Here is a 22,342-nt window from a genome sequence, read left to right as displayed (position 1 = left end):
TAACTGTATCCGCAGCTGTCACGTAGTCTAACTGATAAACTGCTGGTTCATTCAGATCACTGACTTGTTATCGGTTTCGTTTGGACATCGTGCGCTCGCGGGGTCTCGTGCAAAGAATACAGCAGTGAGCGTGGCTCCACGCTCACGCCCTCTGCGTCACGCTGCTGAGACCTGGGGAGGAGGACGCTCTGCTCTCACTCTGTCCTGACAGCGGCGCAGTGAAGTCACCTCCCTCCGTCCTCAGCCGAGGACGCACAGCGCTACAGGAGAAGCATGTTCATTAAGTCCAACTGAGGATTTCGCAACTTTAAGTCTGCTGACGCACAAAGGACAAACATTTCCCACAGGTAAACTCGCCTGGCTGTTTTTCCCTTCTGCTCGATCTCCTGTAATTGCCTTTTTTGTTAACTTCTTATTAGTTTCGACTAGTTTCTCTGTGGTTTCTCTAAGTGCTTATCATTTGTCTGTCCCGCTGTTAGAATCTCCTCCCCTGGCTTTGCTGCCCACTGGTTTCCAAGTCGGACCGGTTGTAGTAAAGTTTGAGTGAACAAAGGAGTCATGAAGAAAAGTGTACCTTGCACCGTGTTACAGTCAACTCTGGTTTATTACCATGTATGCAGTGTTTACCCTAAGAAATGTTTGCATACATGGAACTTTCAGATGGGGTTCATATGATTTTCACTCAGATTTTTTAATATATGGTCATGCCCTTCAGCTTTACTAATGAGGGTTTACTGTGAGTTTAGATTTGTACAATCAGAGCGGCTCCCGGTAAACAGGCTGTGCTGTGTGCGTTTTGGAGTCAAATGAATGAATCTCTTCCTAGGCTTAGGGGGAGAGAAAAAACTCAGTCAGTCTAGAGATTTCATCACAACAAATTTGTAGAAGATGATATTAATGAGTTGTGCTTTTTTATAGCTGGTAACTAAGACTGCATAGATGCAACATGAGACAAAAGGTTTAAAGAGTCCATCGTATTGACATGGATAATGAAAAGTTCTGCTTTTAACGTCTTGGTTTTCTCATTTCACAGACCTGCCTTTTAAAATGGCCGAACAGAACACCTGTCATTACAACGAGACGATGAAGTTCTTTTACAACCAGAGCGGAGGTGATGATAAATGGGACACCACTCAGCTCATCCTGGTCCAGGTTGTGGGCTCCATCTTCTGCTGTTTCATCCTGGTCTCCAATGTCATGGTCATAGCTGCTGTCATTACCAATAAAAGGTTTCATTATCCTTTCTACTATCTCCTTTCCAACCTGGCTGCCTCGGACTTCCTCGCAGGGATAGCGTACGTGTACCTCATGTTCAACACGGGCGAGGTGTCACGGCAACTTACTGTCACTGGTTACTTCATCCGCCAAGGTCTTCTAGACATCAGTCTCTCAGCTTCACTGGCAAACCTGCTAGTCATAGCTCTGGAGCGCTACATATCTGTTATGAGCTGGAAAGTTCATAGCAACCTGACGAAGAGGAGGGTGACGCTGCTTATTGTGCTGGTGTGGGCCATTTCCATCTTCATGGGGGCTGTGCCCAGTCTGGGCTGGAACTGTATCTGCAACCTGAACACGTGCTCCAAGCTCGCTCCCATCTTCAGCAGGAGCTACTTGATCTTCTGGTCTGTCTCTAACCTGGTGGTGTTCCTTATCATGGTGTCCATCTACCTGAGAATCTACGCCTACGTTAAAAAGAAGACGGCGATGCTCATGCCACACACCTCCGGCTCCATCAACCGCAAGAGGACACCCATGAAGCTCATGAAGACGGTCTTGGTTGTGCTTGGTAGGTGCTACTCATAAAGTAGTTCCCTGAGGAGTATCGCTGATCAGCGGATCATAAAAACACTATTGTGCTTTTTAAAGTTGTCACAAACTTTAGAAACAATTTAGAGTCTCTGCTGAAGATACTTGATTATAATCTAGATGTTCCTGACAAGATGGAAAAGCAAGTTATCAAAGGGGCAAAAAAAATATTAGAAAGTGAATCTCTGAATGGCTGCGTTCGCCCAAACAGCAGCCATTCAGAGCCCTCACATCTGAGAAGCTGTAGCCTCAGAGTGTTTAGAAATAATAAGAAATAACTCTTAACTTATTATTTAACCGCTGGCACATAAACTCATGATTTAGTGGTACAACGCTTGTCATAATACCTTCTCCCCTTCTCAGTTGACTCCATCTTAGACGAGGGCCTCAGATATCATTACTTGGCTCCCTTTGTTGGCGTTTTGCAAGAGGATACCTTTCAATAGAGGCTCAGTAATAAAATCAGACCAGTGCTTTCTATTGTAAACGGTACAATAGGAGTGTACAAGGATATTCTACTGCAGTGCAACTACAGACCATTAGAAGTTACACTGTTTTAAGTACAGTACTGTGAAAAAGTCTTGAGCCACCCCCCACGTCTGTACATTTGGCTTAGAAAATGGGCGGCAATTCATTGAACCGTGTGCAAACGTGCACAGAGGTTTAGAATACGAGTCAAAAACAGAGTTAGTACAAACTTGTAAGTCAATTATTTGGTATGACCACCTTTATTCTTCAGCACAGCCTGAACTCTCTTAGACAAGCTTGCTTGTCATTCCTTTAAATGGTCTTCAGGAATAGATCACCAGACTTTGAAGGTCATTTGAAGCTATTCTTTGGAAGATGCCTTTTGTTTGAGGCTCTGGTGCTGTTCTATGCTTGTATGCTTTTGCTGCATTGGCAGCATGTTTTAGATAACAAGTACGTCACTGCCAATTTGATATTTTCCAGATGGTTGAATGGTTGATCAAAATCTGAAGGTGTTTTGACATTTTGACAAGATTCCCAACACCATTGACTGACATGCAGCCTTAAACCATGGCAGAGCCTCCACCGTGTCTTACAGATGGCTGTAGACACTCGCTGCTGCACCTCTCTCCTGACCTCCTCCTCCACACCACATCCTTTCCCCCCAGCTAATAGCTCTTAGTAAATCACCTTCGTGGTCCAAACATACCATTTTATGTCCGTCAAACTGTGTTATCATTGTTATTTTACACAGATTCAGTTCAGGAATAAACTGTTTTTGTGACAGGCTGTTGGCAACAAAGTGCCTAAAGATACAATTTAAAATAGCTTCTTTATGCATAGCAGAAAACTTAGCAGAGACAACAGTAGTTTATCCCTTGAGTTAGCTGCCTCAGTGTTAGTTGGCTTAATAAACAAAACGTTCCTTTGAAAATGGTCAGGTACGAGGACTGGAATGAACTGATTGAAAAAGCAGCCAATGTCCAAAGACAAACTAAAAGAGAACTCGAAGCATTTGCACAGAACTGTATAACACAGTCTACGTATAGTAAGTCACCAAAGCTAGGAATGCAGGCCAGACTGATGCATTTCTGATAGCGCTGCAGGTCAGACGAGTTCCTCGGCGTTCAGTGTGATTGCTTTTTGTTTTGTGTGCTCTTCAGATAAAAGAGAAGGTTGTAGCGTCACACCACAGAGAAATGGTCCGGCGTTGATCTTTCTCAGCTCACACGGGCAGATATCTCAGTGCTGAATGTAGTGTAGAAGATGTTTGTCTGTTTAGACACTTTATTGCAGACGGCTGTGTAATTATCTCTTCCTGCAAGGACACTGCTTCACAGCCTGTGTGGCGTACCACGCACCACACCGCACTGGTTTTCAGTGAATGTCCCCTCCTCCCTACCCAAAAAAGGGAAAAAAGAAAAAGAACCTATACTCGGGGACTTCGGCGATTGCTTTCAGATGCACTTCTCCATAGCTTGTAGTGTAATCACACAAGTGTAGGTTCGTCCCTTCAGTATGTTAATTTATCTTTTGATTTCCTTCTCCCTCTTAAACTATCTCAGCGTTCATAGAGCGAGATATGGTATAAATCTCCTGTCTATCACAGGGCTAAAGCCCTTCACCTCTGCTCACAGTAGCAATAAGCTTCAACAGTTAACACAGAAACTTACTTACTTAAAACTGTAGCTGGAGAGTATGTAACACAATTATTTTAATGATTATGCTTTATGGGAAAAAGTTAATGAAGCTCTTATGGAAGAAACAATTGGATTATCAAAACCTGTAGGGCATGGAGTCAGGTCCAAGGTAAAGGGAAAACTGCTTGTGCAGACAAAAACAGCAACAGGGCAAACCAGTTCAGAAATGCATACGAAGCACACATGCTTTGTTAAAAGCAGTAAAATAACTGATTGCAGAAAGACTGGAAATGCTATGGCCTTTGTCACACCAAAGAATGTATATGCTAATGCATAAAACGTCCTTTAGAAGTAAAAGGAAACAACAGGTGTCCCTGTTTTCTCTCAGTGTTCGGCCTGTAACAGGTTCGAAGATGGTTTTTTGGGCGTTTTGTTTTGGTTTTTTTGGTCATAATCTTTCCGACTTCATACAATAAATTCACTCAAATTTAAAACAAGTAAGCGTAAGGAATCACTGTTCTTGTTTTTTTCATAATTGCGCTTCATGGCACTGGTTTGTCAGCATGCAGTTGTTGTAGTTTAAGCATCCATCTGTTTAAATGTAGCACATCCCAGTGTGTTGGGGCCTGCTTTTGAAGTGAAGCATCGTAATACTCCCGGCAGATTTGTTTTCATTCTTTAAGCGTAACCACAAATCGACAAATGAATAGCAAAAGGAGCAGATGTTCAAAACATGGGCTTCTAAAGCCTTGTAAGAGATTTAAGAGGAAAAAAGTTTGAGCTTGTAGAATACATCAAAAACTGCACGATGATGGAATCTCAGTTACAGTTTGGTTCACGTTACTTTGGACAATAAAGATGATGAAAACAAAGTCAGGCGGAAGAAGGCTGCATATAAATAACTAGTTTTTGAGTTTTAGAATAAAAGCTGAGCTCAACCCTTCTCCCACACCCCTCTGTCTGACAAAAGAACTGGTGAGCTGTAAAAAAACCCAAACAAAAAATATGTGTTTCTCCTGCTGTTGACATAAAGCTCAGAGATGCTGTAGTAAAGCAGACAGGTTGATGCTTGTTGGTTCGTTTTATTTCCAGAAAAGTTTTAGTTGCTTTGCTTTATGCCCAAACATGTTTGAAGTAGATGGCTGCTTCAGTGCCTCCATGACCCACCTCATTATCTGCTACACACAGTTAAGTACTGAGCACAATAATGGCATTGTGTTTCCAGCCTGCGTCTACTTGTTTCTCGACTAGAATAGGTTGAATTTAAACATAAGCAACGTATTTCTTTTACATTCTGTGCTTTAACTTCAGGAGTGAAGTTTGTTAACACATAATTCCATTTGTGTAAAATATAACTCACAATTCCTGATCTCCACATGTGCACAGCAATCGGACATCGGGTGGAAGTTTGAATGTTTATACAGAGCATCCAAAAATCTACAGGCTGTGGTTATGTTTAACGTCTGCTGAAAACCTCTGGTTAATGTAGCTCCGATCGTGACGTAAGGTCAGGCAGAAGCAAATAAATAAATAAAATATGTACAAGTGGCCCCTTCAGCCCAGCAACATTTATTATGCCAAGAAGATACTAATGGAAAAATGCAGACTGGCTTCATTTTGGAGTAATAAACCCTAACTATCACCCGACCCCTGCATCATCTCTGGCCACACAACCTCAGCAACCATCTTTTTTTCATTTTCCTGCTTCCTCTGCTCACCTCAGTCTGTTTGCTAAGCCTTTACATTGATTGTCACAAACTGGCCCAAGTGAAATGCAGCATCCTGCAAACAAAAAAAAAACACGAGAGGAATTAATTAGAGTAACCAAACTAAAAGTTTAACATAGTGTGAAAAGAAGATGGAGCACACCGGTGACCTCAATAACATAAAAATGCCTGCAAGTCCGCAGAAGAGAGAAGTGAATGTTCGCAGCATGTATTGTAAAGAAAAACCACTAGAAAGGAAAGATTAGAGATGACCAAAAACAAACACAGCTCTAAAGTGACGTGTGGACAGATGAATCGGAGCTCGGCTGTACCAGTTCCTCTGAAAGAAGTGAACTGTTGAGGTCTTGTTCTGAGTCGAAGCATCGGGAAAGGTGTGTCAAACATGGCGGAGGCAGTGAGATGATGTAAGCATGCACACCCTCCAGAGGCAGTGAGTTCATTGATGATGTGCCAGAAGACAGAAGCAGCCAGATAAACTCTGAAGTGTGCAAAGCTACACTTTCTGCTCTTTCAGCTGAATACACCAAAGCAGGGAAAATGACCCAAAACATACTGCAAAATGAGCCTTTTTTAAAAGATAAAGATAACGAAATGAAACGATCTGCAGTGGGAGAGTCAGTCACACCACGTTAACCTGATTTATCACTTGCTGATGATAAAGTAGTATGATAAGGCAAAACAAAGAAGACTGTTTGCTGTTTGTTTTTGCCTTTTCAAACTGTTCATGACGAAGTTTTTAAAATATGGAAACAAAAGGACTTCATTCCTCAATCTTTAATGCAGTTTTTTTTTGTTTGTTTGCTAGGATCAAAGTTGAAAGTCGCCTCTTTAGAACAATTTGCATCAATATTTTAGTTCATACAATAAATGTCCAAAATGTCTTGTCATAACTGTATAATAAGACATTTATTATTTAATTTTATCTGCAAAATGCTGAAGATGCGACTTTTCAGACTGCCTTTGTACAAAAATTATACACATTTTTGAAAGGAAACGTACTGAAGATAATGACGTAGTTTGCTTCTTTCTCTTCAGGGGCCTTTGTGATCTGCTGGACTCCTGGCTTGGTGGTTCTGCTGATGGATGGCCTTAACTGTGAGAACTGTCACGTCATGAAGTTAAAACGCTGGCTCCTGCTCCTGGCTGTACTCAACTCTGTCATGAATCCCTGCATCTACTCTTACAAGGATGAGGAAATGTGGGCAACTTTTAAGAACCTCATGCGCTGCATTGGCAACGGCACTCGTCGGCAGAGGTCAACAAATGCCAACTCCAAGCCACTGAGCTCTGGGCACGACACGGGCAACAGCCAGCCTCCCTCAGAAGAGATGAAGAATGATGAGGGTATACTCAAGAACTGAAAACGTTTTCTTTTTTTTTTCTTTTTTTTGAGAACATCTGTCCAGATCTGAATGATCTTTATGAAAACAGACTGAAGCTGACTTGAAAGAGAAGCTGCATATGTCTCCAGTTGGTCTCCGTGGGTTGTGTTTGTCCTCAGATTAAAAGCAGTCTCCTGAAGAGACATTTCACGCCAACTCCTCCACTGCTGGAGTTGGTTCGATGGAGATAAGGGATCTTCATGCACTGCTGTTTCCCCTAATGAATGCAAACGAGCTGTTCTGTCAGGGTTTGATCATGTTTGGACACATACCTCCCATTCTTCCATAATGGGAATCATCCTGTGTTTTTTTTTATCATATCCTCTGGGTTGCGTAAGCACGGGTGACGCTGCACTCGAATGGCTGATTAAAACAAGTCGGCGTGGCGTACACGGCTGTTCATTTCCCCTTTGAGCCTGCGAGGGAGTAAACCATATGAAGTGTGACATCAGTATGATTTTCTGTATATCTGCTTGATTCTTCCGTTAAGTTCACTTCCTGGTTAGCTTTTAAGGAATGCTGTAGTGGAAGAACTAGTCAAGAAGAGTGACATTTCTTTCCAAGTCGGGCACTGTAAAGCTGTGGCTTCGCTTGGGCAGGACGCGGTTTTATGTTTATTTTATGCTTTCAATAGATCCAGCAAAGCATTCTTGAAACTATACTGTGCAGAAAATATGTACTTGGTGTGAGAATTTCAGTCACTTCTTGTTGAGTAGTTTGGCCTCTGGTGGACAGTCTGTCTCCTTTTTTCAGTTCACCTGTGCAAAACTATGACCTGCAGCAAATAACGCAGACAGACTTGTTGTGTAACTTTTCTTTATTCAAACATCCGCTTCAGCTTGCTGAGTGGCTGATGCTGCTCTGATGAAACAGCTGGTCACCAGTAAAAGAGCTGTAAAATGATGTTGTAACACACTGGATTCCAGCTGGAGGTTTGGCGTACAGTAGGCCCTCAGGACCTGAAGACGATACGACTGAATAGACTTTACCTCCCTTTGCGAACACAAGCGCCTGCAGGCTGATTAGGAAAACTTCCTGGTCAAATCTAAACCACTGACTGGGCTCAAATGACTTTTCTTTGGTTGTAAAGTATTTATGCCATGTATGTTGTAAGGACGTCATTAAAATTGTAAATTCTTTTATGACATGATATAGAAACCTTAAGTTAATTCCTGAAGAATATGTAAAATATATACATTTTTATATCTTTCAGTATGTCTTATATTTTCAGCAGCAGGCTCATGGAAATATTAGTTGATTTGTTGGTCAGTCTGTTTTTGCTTTATCTTCATTTCCAGAGGACTAAATAGCCCCCCCCCCCACCGCATTGTCATCATTACACTGACTTTGGTGGTTTTAAGTCTCCTAACAACCATCAGTTTGTCATAAAGTTTTGCTGCAGACTTTTCAGCTTGACTCTAGACTGTAGTCTTGTTAAATGTTGCACACACCACCCATTTGGCACCCACACCAGTCAAAACAAGCCATGCAATGCCTGAAAATCCAGTTCGACTGAAGCAAAGTGTCTATAGATTTTAACTCAGATGATTAATGCTAAGTGATGACTGATTATAATACTATAAACCTTTGCAGAATTGATTGCACTAAGAAGAAACGCTAAAAGGACCGTCTGTAATGAAGTACTGCAGCTTGAGAGCACTTTGGGAAGATTTATTCTGTTTAGGCTATTTAATGAGCCTCAAGCACTAAACGCTTCCAGTCAATTATATTATTGGGCAACGAGTCTGATAAAAATAAGTAAACCCTGTGTGCATCGCACTGTAAAAATTGGACAATATGAAGTAAGTATAGATTTAGGCAGTTAATAATAATCATTAAATGCAGGTATAAGAGCGAACTATTCAAACCCACTCTCTAGATTTCTGTCCATATAGATGTAAATTCCTTTCTTTCCAAAGTAAACACTCGATACTGCGTATTATAGACGTAGTTCTTGTTCTCCCCAAAAGCCCTGTTTAAGTGTCAGGTCTCCCTCTAATTTACAACAATCAACATGCTTGAAACAAAAGCCTATTGTTTACTCTTAGCAACCACAAACCCACAGCCATTTTTCCACAAGCTGGATGTACTGTTTTTACTGCATTAATTCAATTCAATTCAATTCAATTTTATTTATATAGCGCCAAATCACAACAAAAGTCGCCTCAAGGCGCTTCATAGATACAGAGAAAAACCCAACAATCATATGACCCCCTATGAGCAAGCACTTTGGCGACAGTGGGAAGGAAAAACTCCCTTTTAACAGGAAGAAACCTCCGGCAGAACCAGGCTCAGGGAGGGGCGGCCATCTGCTGCGACCGGTTGGGGTGAGAGAAGGAAGACAGGATAAAAGACATGCTGTGGAAGAGAGACAGAGGTTAATAACAGATATGATTCAATGCAGAGAGGTCTATTAATACATAGTGAGTGAGAAAGGTGACTGGAAAGGAAAAACTCAATGCATCTTGGGAATCCCCCGGCAGCCTACGTCTATTGCAGCATAACTAAGGGAGGATTCAGGGTCACCTGGTCCAGCCCTAACTATATGCTTTAGCAAAAAGGAAAGTTTTAAGCCTAATCTTGAAAGTAGAGATAGTTTCTGTCTCCCGAATCCAAACTGGAAGCTGGTTCCACAGAAGAGGGGCCTGAAAACTGAAGGCTCTGCCTCCCATTCTACTTTTAAATACTCTAGGAACAACAAGTAGGCCTGCAGAGCGAGAGCGAAGTGCTCTAATAGGGTGATATGGTACTACAAGGTCATTAAGGTAAGATGGGGCCTGATTATTTAAGACCTTGTATGTGAGGAGCAGGATTTTGAATTCAATTCTGGATTTAACAGGAAGCCAATGAAGGGAAGCCAAAACAGGAGAAATATGCTCTCTCCTTCTAGTCCCTGTCAGTACTCTTGCTGCAGCATTTTGGATTAGCTGAAGGCTTTTCAGTGAGTTTTTTGGACATCCTAATAATAATGAATTACAGTAGTCCAGCCTGGAAGTAATAAATGCATGAACTAGTTTTTCAGCGTCACTCTGAGACAGGATATTTCTAATTTTAGAGATGTTGCGCAAATGGAAGAAAGCAGTCTTACATATTTGTTTAATATGTGCGTTGAAGGACATGTCCTGGTCAAAAATGACTCCAAGGTTCCTCACAGCGTTACTGGGGGCCAAGGTAATGCCATCCAGAGTATGAATCTGGTTAGATACCATATTTCTAAGATTTTCAGGGCCGAGTACAATAACCTCAGTTTTATCTGAATTAAGAAGCAGAAAGTTAGCGGCCATCCAGGTCTTTATGTCTTTAAGACATTCCTGCAGTTTAACTAATTGGTGTGTGTTATCTGGCTTCATGGACAGATAGAGCTGGGTGTCATCTGCATAGCAGTGAAAATGTATGCTATGTCTTCTAATGATGCTGCCTAAGGGAAGCATGTATAATGTAAACAGAATTGGTCCTAGCACTGAACCCTGTGGAACTCCATAATTGACCTCAGTGTGTGAAGAGGACTCTCCATTTACATGCACAAATTGGAGTCTATTAGATAGATATGATACAAACCACTGCAGTGCAGTACCTGTAATACCTACAGCATGTTCTAATCGCTCTAATAGGATATTATGGTCGACAGTATCGAACGCTGCACTGAGGTCTAGCAGGACAAGCACAGAGATGAGTCCACTGTCAGAGGCCATAAGAAGATCATTTGTAACCTTCACTAAAGCTGTTTCTGTGCTGTGATGAGCTCTGAAACCTGACTGAAACTCTTCAAATAAACCATTCCTCTGCAGATGATCTGTTAGCTGTTTGACAACTACTCTTTCAAGGATTTTTGATATGAAAGGAAGGTTGGAGATTGGCCTATAATTAGCTAAGACTGCTGGGTCTAGAGATGGCTTTTTGAGTAAAGGTTTAACCACAGCCAGCTTGAAGACCTGTGGTACATAGCCGATTATTAGAGATAGGTTGATCATATTTAAGATCGAAGAATTAATCAATGGCAGGACTTCTTTGAGCAGTTTTGTAGGAATGGGGTCTAAAAGACACGTTGATGGTTTGGAGGAAGTAATTATTGAAGTTAACTCAGAAAGATCAATTGGAGAAAAAGAGTCTAACTTAACATCAATGGTACTAAGAGTAGCTGTAGATAATATTACATCTGTGGGATGATTACTGGTAATTTTTTCTCTAATGATAAAAATTTTATTTGTGAAGAAGTTCATGAAGTCATTACTAGTTAACGTTAAAGGGATGGTTGGCTCAACAGAGCTCTGACTCTTTGTCAGCCTGGCTACAGTGCTGAAGAGAAACCTGGGGTTGTTCTTATTTTCTTCAATCAGTGATGAATAGTAAGATGTTCTGGCTTTGCGGAGGGCTTTCTTATAAAGCAGCAAACTATTTCTCCAGGCTAAATGATGATCCTCTAAATTTGTGACACGCCATTTCCTCTCCAGATTACGAGTCATCTGCTTTAGGGTACGTGTTTGAGAATTATACCACGGAGTCAGGTACTTCTGATTAGAGACCTTAGTTTTCACTGGAGCTACAGTATCCAGAGTCGTACGTAGTGAGGAGGTGAAATTATTAACAAGATAATCGACCTCTGTTGGGGTAGCGTTCAGATAGCTGCTCTGCTCTGTGTTGGTACAGGGCATTGAAGATGATAACAGTGGGTGGATTATATTCTTAAACTTAGTTACAGCGCTTTCAGAAAGACATCTACTTTGATAAAATCTACTCTCCACCGCTGTGTAATCAATTATTGTAAATGTAAATGTTATCAGGAAATGATCAGACAGGAGAGGGTTTTCAGGAAACACTGTTAAATGTTCAGTTTCTATGCCATATGTTAAAACAAGATCTAGAGTGTGATTAAAGTGGTGGGTGGGTTCTTTTACATTTTGAGAGAAGCCAATTGAGTCTAATAACAGACTAAATGCCATGTTGAGGCTGTCATTTTTAGCATCTACATGGATGTTAAAATCACCCACAATAATTATTTTATTTGAGCTCAGAACTAAATTAGATATAAAGTCTGAGAAATCAGACAGAAACTCTGTGTAAGGCCCAGGTGGACGATAGATGATAACAAGTAAGACTGGTTTCTGAGTTTCACAGCTGGGGTGGACAATGTTAAGCATCAGGCTTTCAAATGAATTAAAAGTCTGTCTTGGTCTTTCATTAATTAATAGGCTGGTGTGAAAAATTGCTGCCACACCGCCCCCTCGGCCTGTGCTTCGAGGTTTCTGGTAGTTAGAATGACTCGGGGGTGTTGATTCATTTAAACTAACATAATTATCCTGCTGCAACCAGGTTTCTGTAAGGCAGAGTAAATCAATTTGTTGATCAATTATTAAGTCATGTACTAACAGAGACTTGGAGGAGAGAGACCTAATATTTAATAATCCACATTTCACTGTTTTACTCTTTGGTTCAGATGTGGATACTGTACTGTTCTTTCTTTGTAATTGTTTATGTTTAAGTTGTTTGTTGCTGGTTTTTAGTTTGTTTTTTGTCTTTTTGGAAGCTGACACAGTCTCTATGGAGATGGGTTTTTGGGGGGGTAGCAGGAGGAGAGAAGCTGCAGAGAGGCGTGTAAGACTGCAACTCTGCTTCCTGGTCCCAACTCTGGATAGTCATATTTTGGGGGGTTTAATAAATTTGTCCATATTTCTAGAAATGAGAGCTGCTCCATCCAAAGTGGGATGGATGCCGTCTCTCCTAACAAGACCAGGTTTCCTCCAGAAGGTTTGCCAATTATCTATGAAGCCCACATCGTTTCTGGGACACCACTCAGACAGCCAGCAATTTAAGGAGAACATGCGGCTAAACATGTCACTCCTGGTCTGATTGGGGAGGGGACCAGAGAAAACTACAGAGTCCGACATTGTTTTAGCAAAGTTGCACATCGATTCAATATTGATTTTAGTGACCTCCGATTGGCGTAACCGGGTGTCATTACTGCCGACGTGAATTATGATTTTACTGAATTTACGTTTACCCTTAGCCAGCAGTTTTAAATTTCCTTCAATGTCGCCTGCTCTGGCCCCTGGAAGACAATTGACTATGGTTGCCGGTGTCTCTAGCTTCACATGTCTGAGAACAGAATCACCAATTACCAGAGTTTGACCCCCGGCGGGTGTGTCACCGAGTGGGGAAAAACGGTTAGACACATGAACGGGTTGGTGGTGTACCTGGGGCTTCTGTTTAGGACTATGCTTCCTCCTCACCGTGACCCAGCCGCCCTCTTTCCCCAGCTGCTTGGGGTCTGCCGGGGAACAGCTAGCGGGGCCTACGCTATCTTCGGCTGCACCAGCTACAGGGGCCTGGCTAGCTACGGGTGAATGAAGGGTGCGAAGCCGAGTCTCCAATTCAGTAATCCTGGCCTCCAGAGCTGCAAATATGCTACATTTGTTACAGATATCATTACTGCTAAAGGAGGCCGAGGAGTAACTAAACATCTGACACAATGAGCAAGAAAGTGCAGGAGGGACAGGTGAAGTAGCCATGGTGCTAACGAGTCGGCTACGAGCTAAGCTAAGCTAGCGAAACAGTACAGAGACAGTGAGTGAATACTTTGGCTATAAATTAGGTAGTGAGTACACAGAAAGTGTGCTTCGGATGAAGCACGTGAAGATTATACTATGAAAGAAGAATGTATTTAAAAGTTGTTAATTAAATTGCTAAGCAAATAAGCTACTCAGAAACACCACTGTGTTTGAGCAGGAACAGGAAGTGATACTCTACCGCAGAGCGAGCGAACACCAAGTGACAGCGCCGCCATCCTTTCAAGCTTTAAAACCTCACACGGCGGTCTGAATGTATTGCCCTATGCAGAAGCAGAACAGGTACATGTATAGCCTGTCTCAGGTTGTAAATGACATCCAGTTTCGTTTCAGTTGTTGAGATATGGGTTGACTCGGGTCATGTGGTTTGCATGTACATGATGCTGCATGGCAGCGCACATTGTATGACCAAAGCAGAGGCCTTTGCAGATCTGTAATTCCTGCTGACTGGCACGCTGGTTCAACCTTCTGAAAAACATGAACTGTTAACTGCGTTGTGTGGCGGTCTTTTTCTACAGCGCTGCTGTAATTATGCCTTCTTGAAAAGCCAATTAAATTTCACATATGTTCAGAAATGCCGTCTTTTGGTTTATTCTAAATGTTAGGGCAAACAGATGTAGGCACAGATGGGAAATGTTGCATAAATCATCCCTTTTGCTCTAAAAATAAGGACTCATATCGCATATGAAGGCCAGCTTCAAAATTAAATCAGATTACAGACTTATTCAGCATAAATCAGCAAAAGATAAAAATAAAAAGTTTGTCATGTATACTTTATATGGTTCTCACATCCAGAGAGAACCTCAGCGTACTTTATTAAATACATCTGTCTGACTGCAAGTAAGTGCAAATTACATCGTATGGCAGCAACTCAGTGCATCTACACTTGTAGGAAGAAAGGTGATTTAGGTGACTTTGGAAGTGGCCGAGTTGTTGGTGCCAAACATCTGATATTTTAGAAACTGTTGATCTTCTGGGATTCTCCCGACACAACCATCTTTGAAACTGGCCCGTTACCTGAGAGAAAATGCCTTGTTGATGCCACCGGTCACAGGAGCATAGCCAGGCTGCTTTAGCTGATAGGAACGCAACAGTAACTCAAATAACCACCAAGGTATGCAGAAGAGTGAAGTCTGAATGCACAGCATGTTGAACTTTGAAGCAGATGAGCTGCAGCAGCAAAAGACAATGCCAGTGTCACTTCTGTCATCTACGAACAGGAAACTGAGGCTATGGTTCAGAAAACTGGAAAAATGCTCCCACGAGGCTCAATTTCTGCTGCAACATTTGGATGATGAATGAAACAAAACAAAACATGAAAGCATGGATCCATCTTGCCTTGTATCAACGGTTCAGGCTACTGCTGGTGATGTAATGATTTTTTTTTAGCACACTTGGTCCCTTTGGTACCAACTGAGCATCATTTAAAGGCCACAGCCTGCCTGAGTTTATTTTAGACTCTATTTCAAACACAGAGGACAAACTAACCAAGTACGGCAACTTAGTTTGCAATGTTCAGGTTTTTGTGTAATGCTGAGGAACCCAATTATTTTGCTGTCCTCTCAAAAGGTGTAGAGATTTTTATTATAATGTGTTAGCAGAGTGCTTTTGTTGATGCCCACTGCTGAACCAACAAAGTTTTGCAGAGTTAAAGATGTGTCTTAAATGAATGAACATTTCCACTTTACACACATGTGGCTCTCGTGTCTGCTAGGATCTGGACAACACAGTGCTCAACAAACCAAATGACCTATGAACGTTTGACCACCTCCAGCTCTCTGTCTTGCACTCTGTCTCTTGCTGTTTTCCAAAGTTTATGACAGGTTTGGAAAGGAAGGTAAATTTTATGCTTTAAAGCGCTTTACACAACCAGTCATCCACCCAGTCACACACACATCCACACACTGGTGATGGCAGCTACATTGTAGCCACAGCCACCCTGGGGCGCACTGACAGAGGCGAGGCTGCCGGACACGGGCGCCACCGGGCCCTCTGACCACCACCAGTAGGCAACAGGTGAAGTGTCTTGCCCAAGGACACAACGACTGAGACTGTCCAAGCTGGGGCTCGAACCGGCAACCTTCCGATTACAAGGCGAACTCCCAACTCTTGAGCCACGATCGCCCCAGGAAGGAGGAATTTCAGTGTCTTTGGAGAAACTAGGGCCTCTATAAATCATATCTGTTTGTGAAATGTGCAAATATTGGATATAGTATCCCTGCCTTCAAGCATATTTACACTGTTTGAATGCAAATGCTCGGGAGACAAACCCATGTGTTGTCACAAGTCAGGCCTCACATTACCCACGAGTAGCAGCAACTATTGGGGAAGAGTTCAGTGTCATGCACACAGTTACAGCTTCAGACTCTTACAAATACAACGTCACAAACAGGATTTTCGAGCTCAGGTGAAGATCTGCCGTGCCCAAAACACACACATACGTATGCAAACACATGCTTGGCATTACACTGAATCAGTGATTGTTACTTTAAGAGCTGCTGCTGGGAAAGACAAAAATGAAAGCGCCTGTGTTAATTACACATTTGTGTAGCTGGTCACAAATACTAGAAAAATCTCACAGCGTCTATATAAAAGGTGACTACAACAAGCAATAACAACATCACGTGTGAGGAGTTTCAGCTCTGTTTGGTTTTGTGGAGCTTCTGCATTTGAAAAACCGACACAGACTGTCGTGTTGACCGCGCGCTAACTTTCACTTCTAGTAATGCGTCCGAGCATCTGTCATGAACTCACACAGGAGTAACGCTAATGACACAAACTGCTCGAGTATCAAATCAGGGGCCACAACCGACACAACGATATGTGACGCACATCATAATGACAATGCTGAGCTGTTTCATTATCTGTTTAATTAACTGCTAATGTATTTCATATATTTATATTACTGACAGAAACACACACACACACACACACACACACACACACACACACACAGATATTAAGTTAACTTCCTTTATAACCAAGAGAAATAATACAGAAACATCATCTTCTTCACTCTGACTTCCTCAGGATTCATCTGAAAATATTTGGTACTTAATGCTCGTGTGGTGCTTCTCTTTACTTTCTAATGACTGACTCACTGCGAGTGTACGGTTGTGAATGGCTTAAACTGCAAGATTGGAAGCATTGTAGTGATAAAGCACATAATTCTCTTTGACTCTTTCTCAGCTGGCACACCCAGAATATGCTTTGTGTAAAAACCTTTTAAATTCCTTTTCAAAGCATCATAACTTTATCTAATGTCGCAGCTCTGGTGGAAGATACTCATGAATAAATCCACATGTCTGCAGACTTGAACAACTAGTGTAGAGGAGTGAAAGCACATTTTGTTGGAGCACTTCTGCAAACTGTCTGTTGAAAACAAAAAAAACCCCAAGGTGGACTGTGTGACCACCGAGTGTGTGACAGCGGTAAAAATAGTGACTCACAGTGTAACCAAAGCAGGAAGGATGACTCAGAAATACTGGACTTCAAAGGTAAAGCAGCACAAACAAAAAGCGTTGCTTATGTTACGCCGGTGTTGTGGTCCGGTGTAACGTTGTGTAACATGAATTTCAGAACTGACGACATTTTACTTTTATTTCTACTGACAAAATGCAGCTCTTAAAAAACACACACGTGCTCACAGACATATGCAACAGTGTGAGAACATGTTTTCATTTGCTCAGGCATGTCGCCTAACAGCCGACTCACTGCATATTTGTACCAAATTAGAAGATGGTGTACTTTGGATTGTGTCATACCTACTGAGTCACGGGATTAGTTTCTAATATTCTGGGAAAATATTTTTTAATATGATTAGAAAATAAACCTATACATCCATACCAGGTTTTGCAGCTCTGCATCCATGACGTGAATCTCCTGTTCTACCACATCGCTGGATTGAGAACTGGTGGCTGTGGAGGCCGTTTAAGTGTCATGTTCAAGAAACCAGTCTGAGATTATCTCAGCTTTGTCACACGGCTTATTATCCTGAAGGAGGCAGCCATAAAAACATGGGCACACTGTGGTCGTACAGGGACAGACACGTCAGCAACTATTCCCAGGTGTGGTGTTTAAATGAAGTTCGTCTGGTCCAAAGGGCTCTGAAGTGTACTGAGAAGTATCCCCTGCACCATTATACTGCCACCATCAGCCTGAACCATTGAAACAAAACTGAAAGATCAAGGTTTTCATGTTGTCTATGCTCAGTTCTGACCCGACCATCTGAATGTTGCAGCTGAAATCAAGACTCATCAGACAAGACGGGATTTTTCCAACCTTCTTTGGTGAGCCTGTGTGACATGGAGTCTAACATTCCTGTTCTTATCTGACAGGAGTGGCACCCGGTGTGATCTTTGCACATCTGCTTTATTTGCATTATTTGCATTGCTGCTGCCTTCCTATCATCTCATACCAGTCTGGTTTCCTCCTCTGGCCTCTGGCAAGAAAGCGTTTTCACCCTCTCACTGGACATTTTATCAGTTTCGGGATAATCTCTGTATACCTTGGAGACCGTGTGGGAAAATCCCAACAACCATGCAGCATTCAGCGTCACTTAAATCACCTTTCTTCCTCATTCTGGTGGATTTCAGCAGAAACCTTTGACACTGATGGCATGCTTAAATGCCTCGATTTGCTATCATGTTATTTGCTGATTAGATATTTGCATTTGTGAGCAGTTAAAGAGGAATACTTAACAAAGTGGGGAGTGAGTGTAATTTTAATGTCTATCACAGTTTTATTAAATGTTTATTCAGCAGTTTTTACAGCAAAAACACATTAAATGCAGATTTATGTAAAGATTCTGTCTGTTGCATGAAAAACAAATGATTTTGTCTGAACATGGGGATGTAGTCGACGTGCAGCGTGTTTCATTCACTGCTAGAAAACTCAGTCATTTACTCAATGACTGTATTTAAGTACAGTTTTGAAGCATTTGTGTTTACGCCACTTGTGTTTTTACTCTACTGCAATTAGTTGCCTGTTGTTTGGTAGCCTATTAACACAAAATATGGTACAGAAATAAGTTATGATGCATTTATATACAGCAGTGCCATGTTAGATAAAGATCCCAGTGGAAAAACTATCTGGGTGCAAAGTAGTTATATGTAGTAATATGATACACATCCATCATCCTCTTCTCTTTCTTCCCAATCTTCATCAGTGTCAAGGTGGGCCTTGGGCTTCCAGTCCCCCCATTCAGCAATGGCTTCATCCTAACCATGATGGTCAAGCTGTGCACTAGAATAGAATAGAATAGAATTCAACTTTATTGTCATTGCACATGCACAGGTACAGGGCAACAAAATGCAGTTTGCATCCATCCAGAAGTGCTTTAGCCGTGATATAGATATATTACAATATATATTAGCAATAATATAGATATGTAAGTATATTACAGAAATGGGTCTATTATGGTATGTTATAATGTACACGGTATGAAGTATGTTATGAATATTCTATAACTATAAGTATGTACAGGCTGTAGTGAGTACAAGCTATGTACAGGCTATAAATGTGAAATAAAAAACTATACAGAAATCTGAGATATACAGTTATACAGAAATGTGAACTATGCAGGTTATAAACAGTTGTAGGATTAAAAATTATCGTATGTACAGAATGATTATTTACACAGAACTATACAGTAGTGCAGTTAAGATAAGTGAGATATGTGGATAATTTCTACAGAGGCTATATAAAGTGCTAGTGGTTGTGAGTGGTGGTTCAGTCCATGTTATTATTGTGTGTTTGAGGGTACAGTTGTCCATTGTGTGTGTGTAGGTGGTTGTGGGTGTGTGTATGTTCAGTCCATGAGTTTAACGTGGGTCAGATGTCAGGAGGCAGAGTTCAGGAGTCTGACAGCTGTGGGGAAGAAGCTGTTCTGGTGCCTGGTGGTCTTAGTCCGGAGGCTCCTGTAGCAATTCTGGATGAATAATCCGGTTAAAAGTATGCATGCAAACACACAGACACACAAATAAATGCATGTGACTCATGTGTTGATGTTTATCTTTTCTTCTCCTTCCTGCAGTGGCTGCAGTACCAGAAACAGAAGATGTTTTGGGCTGAAAGCTGGATCATCAACTACAAGATCATAATATTTGGTAAAAATATCTCAAAGATGCAGTTTACACATATACATGCATTTCCACAGAAAACACAACTCACTGGAAACTCAACAGTTTAACTTTCTTTTGAGAAAAGAAAAGAAAGAGAACAAAGTGTGAAATAATAGACCTTGATTGATCTTTTGCATACTGAGATTTTAATCATATTGATGATGAGTGACTTTTGTCTTTTAATAAGAGCGTTTTTCATCCACGCACACTAGACTCCTCTCAGGATTTGGAGATCGCGTCAATGTAAAAGCAGCAGGGGTCAACACTTCCTTCAAACAAGGCTTCATACAGCCTGATATATAGTGAGATGTTTTCTTTGTCTTCTTCTTAAAATTTAGATAAAAACCAGTGAGTCAGAAGCATTCACTAACATTAAAAGGACTGTAGCAGCAATCTTAAGTATAACCAGCAACACAGCAGCATTATAGGGAATCCTGCCATTTAAATTTATTTCTTTAAAGGTAATTAATTATTTCAATCTATTCCTGGCAAAAACCCACCTGATTGGTCCCTCGTCATTATACAAACATACTGTACTGTGACAGCTATATTCGCTATTTAAGTAAAAGAACAGCAGCTCTTAAACACGTCCACAATAAACATTTTATCCTGTCAAGCAGAAAAGAGTCAAAAGAAGTCATGTGACACACCAGTGCAAGATAAAAGAAGAAGAATCAAAAACTGCTGACATAACTGATGTCATTTTATTTTGGCCAAGTAACTGGACCAGTCCCAGTCCGTGCATGTTCATGGACTGTGTGCTAATCCACTGTCCCAGTGGAAGCCTGGCTTATGTCCTGCTGAAGGATGACGTCCTTATTAACTCTGGCTTTAAGTGGGAAAAACTCGCATTTACAATATTCTGATAATTTACTATTATTATGTTTTCAATCTACTTTTAACAATAATCATGTACTAGCTACAGATGCAGACTATGTAGTGGAAATGATCCGTGAACTGATCTTTGCTATAAGAAATATTAGAAATTAATCTCAGTCATTAAAATCAGTTCATGTCCTGCTAAATAATACTAATAAATGTTTTGAATGACTGGAGAAAAAATTGAAAATCCTTTCAAAATGTCCTCATCTTACCATTATGAAATGCTAGCTAGAAGGCATTTTTGTGTTTGTTTGGGTGTGTTGCTAACTTTGGTTGGAAGAAAATGTGCAAAAGTCAAAATCTCAGATCATCTCATACTGGTTTCTCAGTAATGCTAGTACTGGTATGTCTTTTCCCCTGCAGGCTTTTGTTTGTCACCGGTATCACCCGTAGGATGTCCAGCACAAGAAGTTTCACGAGACACTTGAAACTGTAACAGGTAACAATATGTCATCATAAATTACACGGTGAGTCATGATTATACTTGCAAAACACACAATTTGTGTTACAGTAGTCACACTTACTCACCTTAGCCCTCATAGGAGTCATAGCACTACACACCCCCACCCTACAACAGCAGCATCGTCCTACTTCACTGAACCCTTGTGCTTTTCTGTGTTCGGCCTCAGATTGTGGACTCTGTGCCTGCAGAAAGGAGAAATTTGACAACTTTAATTTAGGGCATGTAAGCCTCATATACGAAACTCCAGAGGTCCTGCCGGCAAGCAGCTCCACAACATCAGCAGCAGATGTGTATCTGGTTTTAGAGAGACACACTATAAGCAGTTAGTGGTAGTTAAAGCAGCAAAATTGGATTATTGTAGTATTTGGATCATGCAGTTACTCAGTATAGTTAAGCTGAAGACTTAGACTTAGTTACTGAATCTGTCTCTTTTTTTGTGCCTTTTCTGCAGCCATGACTGTAGTTGTGATTGCAGCTTGTTCTGACCTCATTTCAGCAAGTATGACAGCCCTCTAGATTACAACCTTCAGCATCCTTTTGATCTTTGTTTTGTGACCAGCAGGAACAGGCTGAGGGACTGAGGATGTGGCGTCCCCCCCTCCCGCCGCCTGAACTCAAAGCAGAAGACAGATAATAACTGTCGTAGTCCCCAAACACTATTTTGAGGTCTGTAACATGTGCAAATATAGCTGGAAATATATGATTTTTGTACAAACAAAGCAGCTGGTAATTTTAAAGTCGTGTGAAAAGTTTTCACGGTGCTCCATGCTGTCCTGTGAAAAACTAACGCTACCCCGAGTGTTTGCACAGGAATTAAGAGGGTGGGTAGCAGCTTTCTGCTGATAATCAAATACACTCGACTAATTGGTTATCAGCAAGTATGAGCGCCTTTATAAAAGCAGAGATTCTGACAGTTTTCTGGTTCGGAGCATTGCGGTGTGTTGACACAGTGTCACAGTCTCCCCAGAAAATTCACCCCAAGGTCAGACCATGCAGTGCTCAAACCCAAGAGCTACATCTGAGACTCTTCTGGCTCCGTTAACATGTTAAATGGAAAAGTTCATGACAGGACAGTTAGAAAAAGACTGCACGAGTATGACTTGCTTGAAAGTGTTCACACGAGAAAGCCTCTTTTCTCTCAAAAGAACATTGCAGCATGGTCTGTGTTTGCAAGTTTCATCCAAACAAACCACAATACTTCTGGAACAATGTCCTTTGGATGGACAAGACCAAAGGGAGATGTTTGGCCTTAATGCACAGCGCCACATTTGGCCTAAATATAACAAAGA

The 22,342-nt window shown here is 41.4% G+C and overlaps 1 protein-coding gene across 1 annotated transcript; it reads left to right on the top strand.

Moving 5' to 3' along the window:
* The first annotated feature begins 188 nt into the window (after positions 1 to 188).
* lpar3 (lysophosphatidic acid receptor 3) lies at positions 189 to 9,536 on the top strand. Its single transcript, XM_084953924.1, has 3 exons — positions 189 to 347; positions 1,034 to 1,786; positions 6,677 to 9,536. Exons 2-3 carry the CDS (start codon positions 1,048 to 1,050, stop codon positions 7,000 to 7,002), a joined length of 1,065 nt encoding a protein of 354 aa, XP_084810050.1. The 5' UTR covers positions 189 to 347; positions 1,034 to 1,047; the 3' UTR covers positions 7,003 to 9,536.
* The last annotated feature ends 12,806 nt before the right edge of the window (positions 9,537 to 22,342 follow it).

Source organism: Perissodus microlepis, chromosome 15, assembly GCF_051167445.1.
Source record: "Perissodus microlepis isolate ML-2025 ecotype Zambia chromosome 15, ASM5116744v1, whole genome shotgun sequence".
Classification (NCBI taxonomy): domain Eukaryota; kingdom Metazoa; phylum Chordata; class Actinopteri; order Cichliformes; family Cichlidae; genus Perissodus; species Perissodus microlepis.
This window is presented reverse-complemented; position numbering and strand designations above follow the sequence as displayed.

Excerpts from the sequence above, each read along its gene's own strand:
- lpar3 (XM_084953924.1), top strand. The coding sequence starts at position 1,048 with ATGGCCGAACAGAACACCTGTCATTACAACGAGACGATGAAGTTCTTT. Across the intron at positions 1,787-6,676 it reads GACGGTCTTGGTTGTGCTTG|GGGCCTTTGTGATCTGCTGG; the intron begins GTAGGTGCTACT and ends CTTTCTCTTCAG.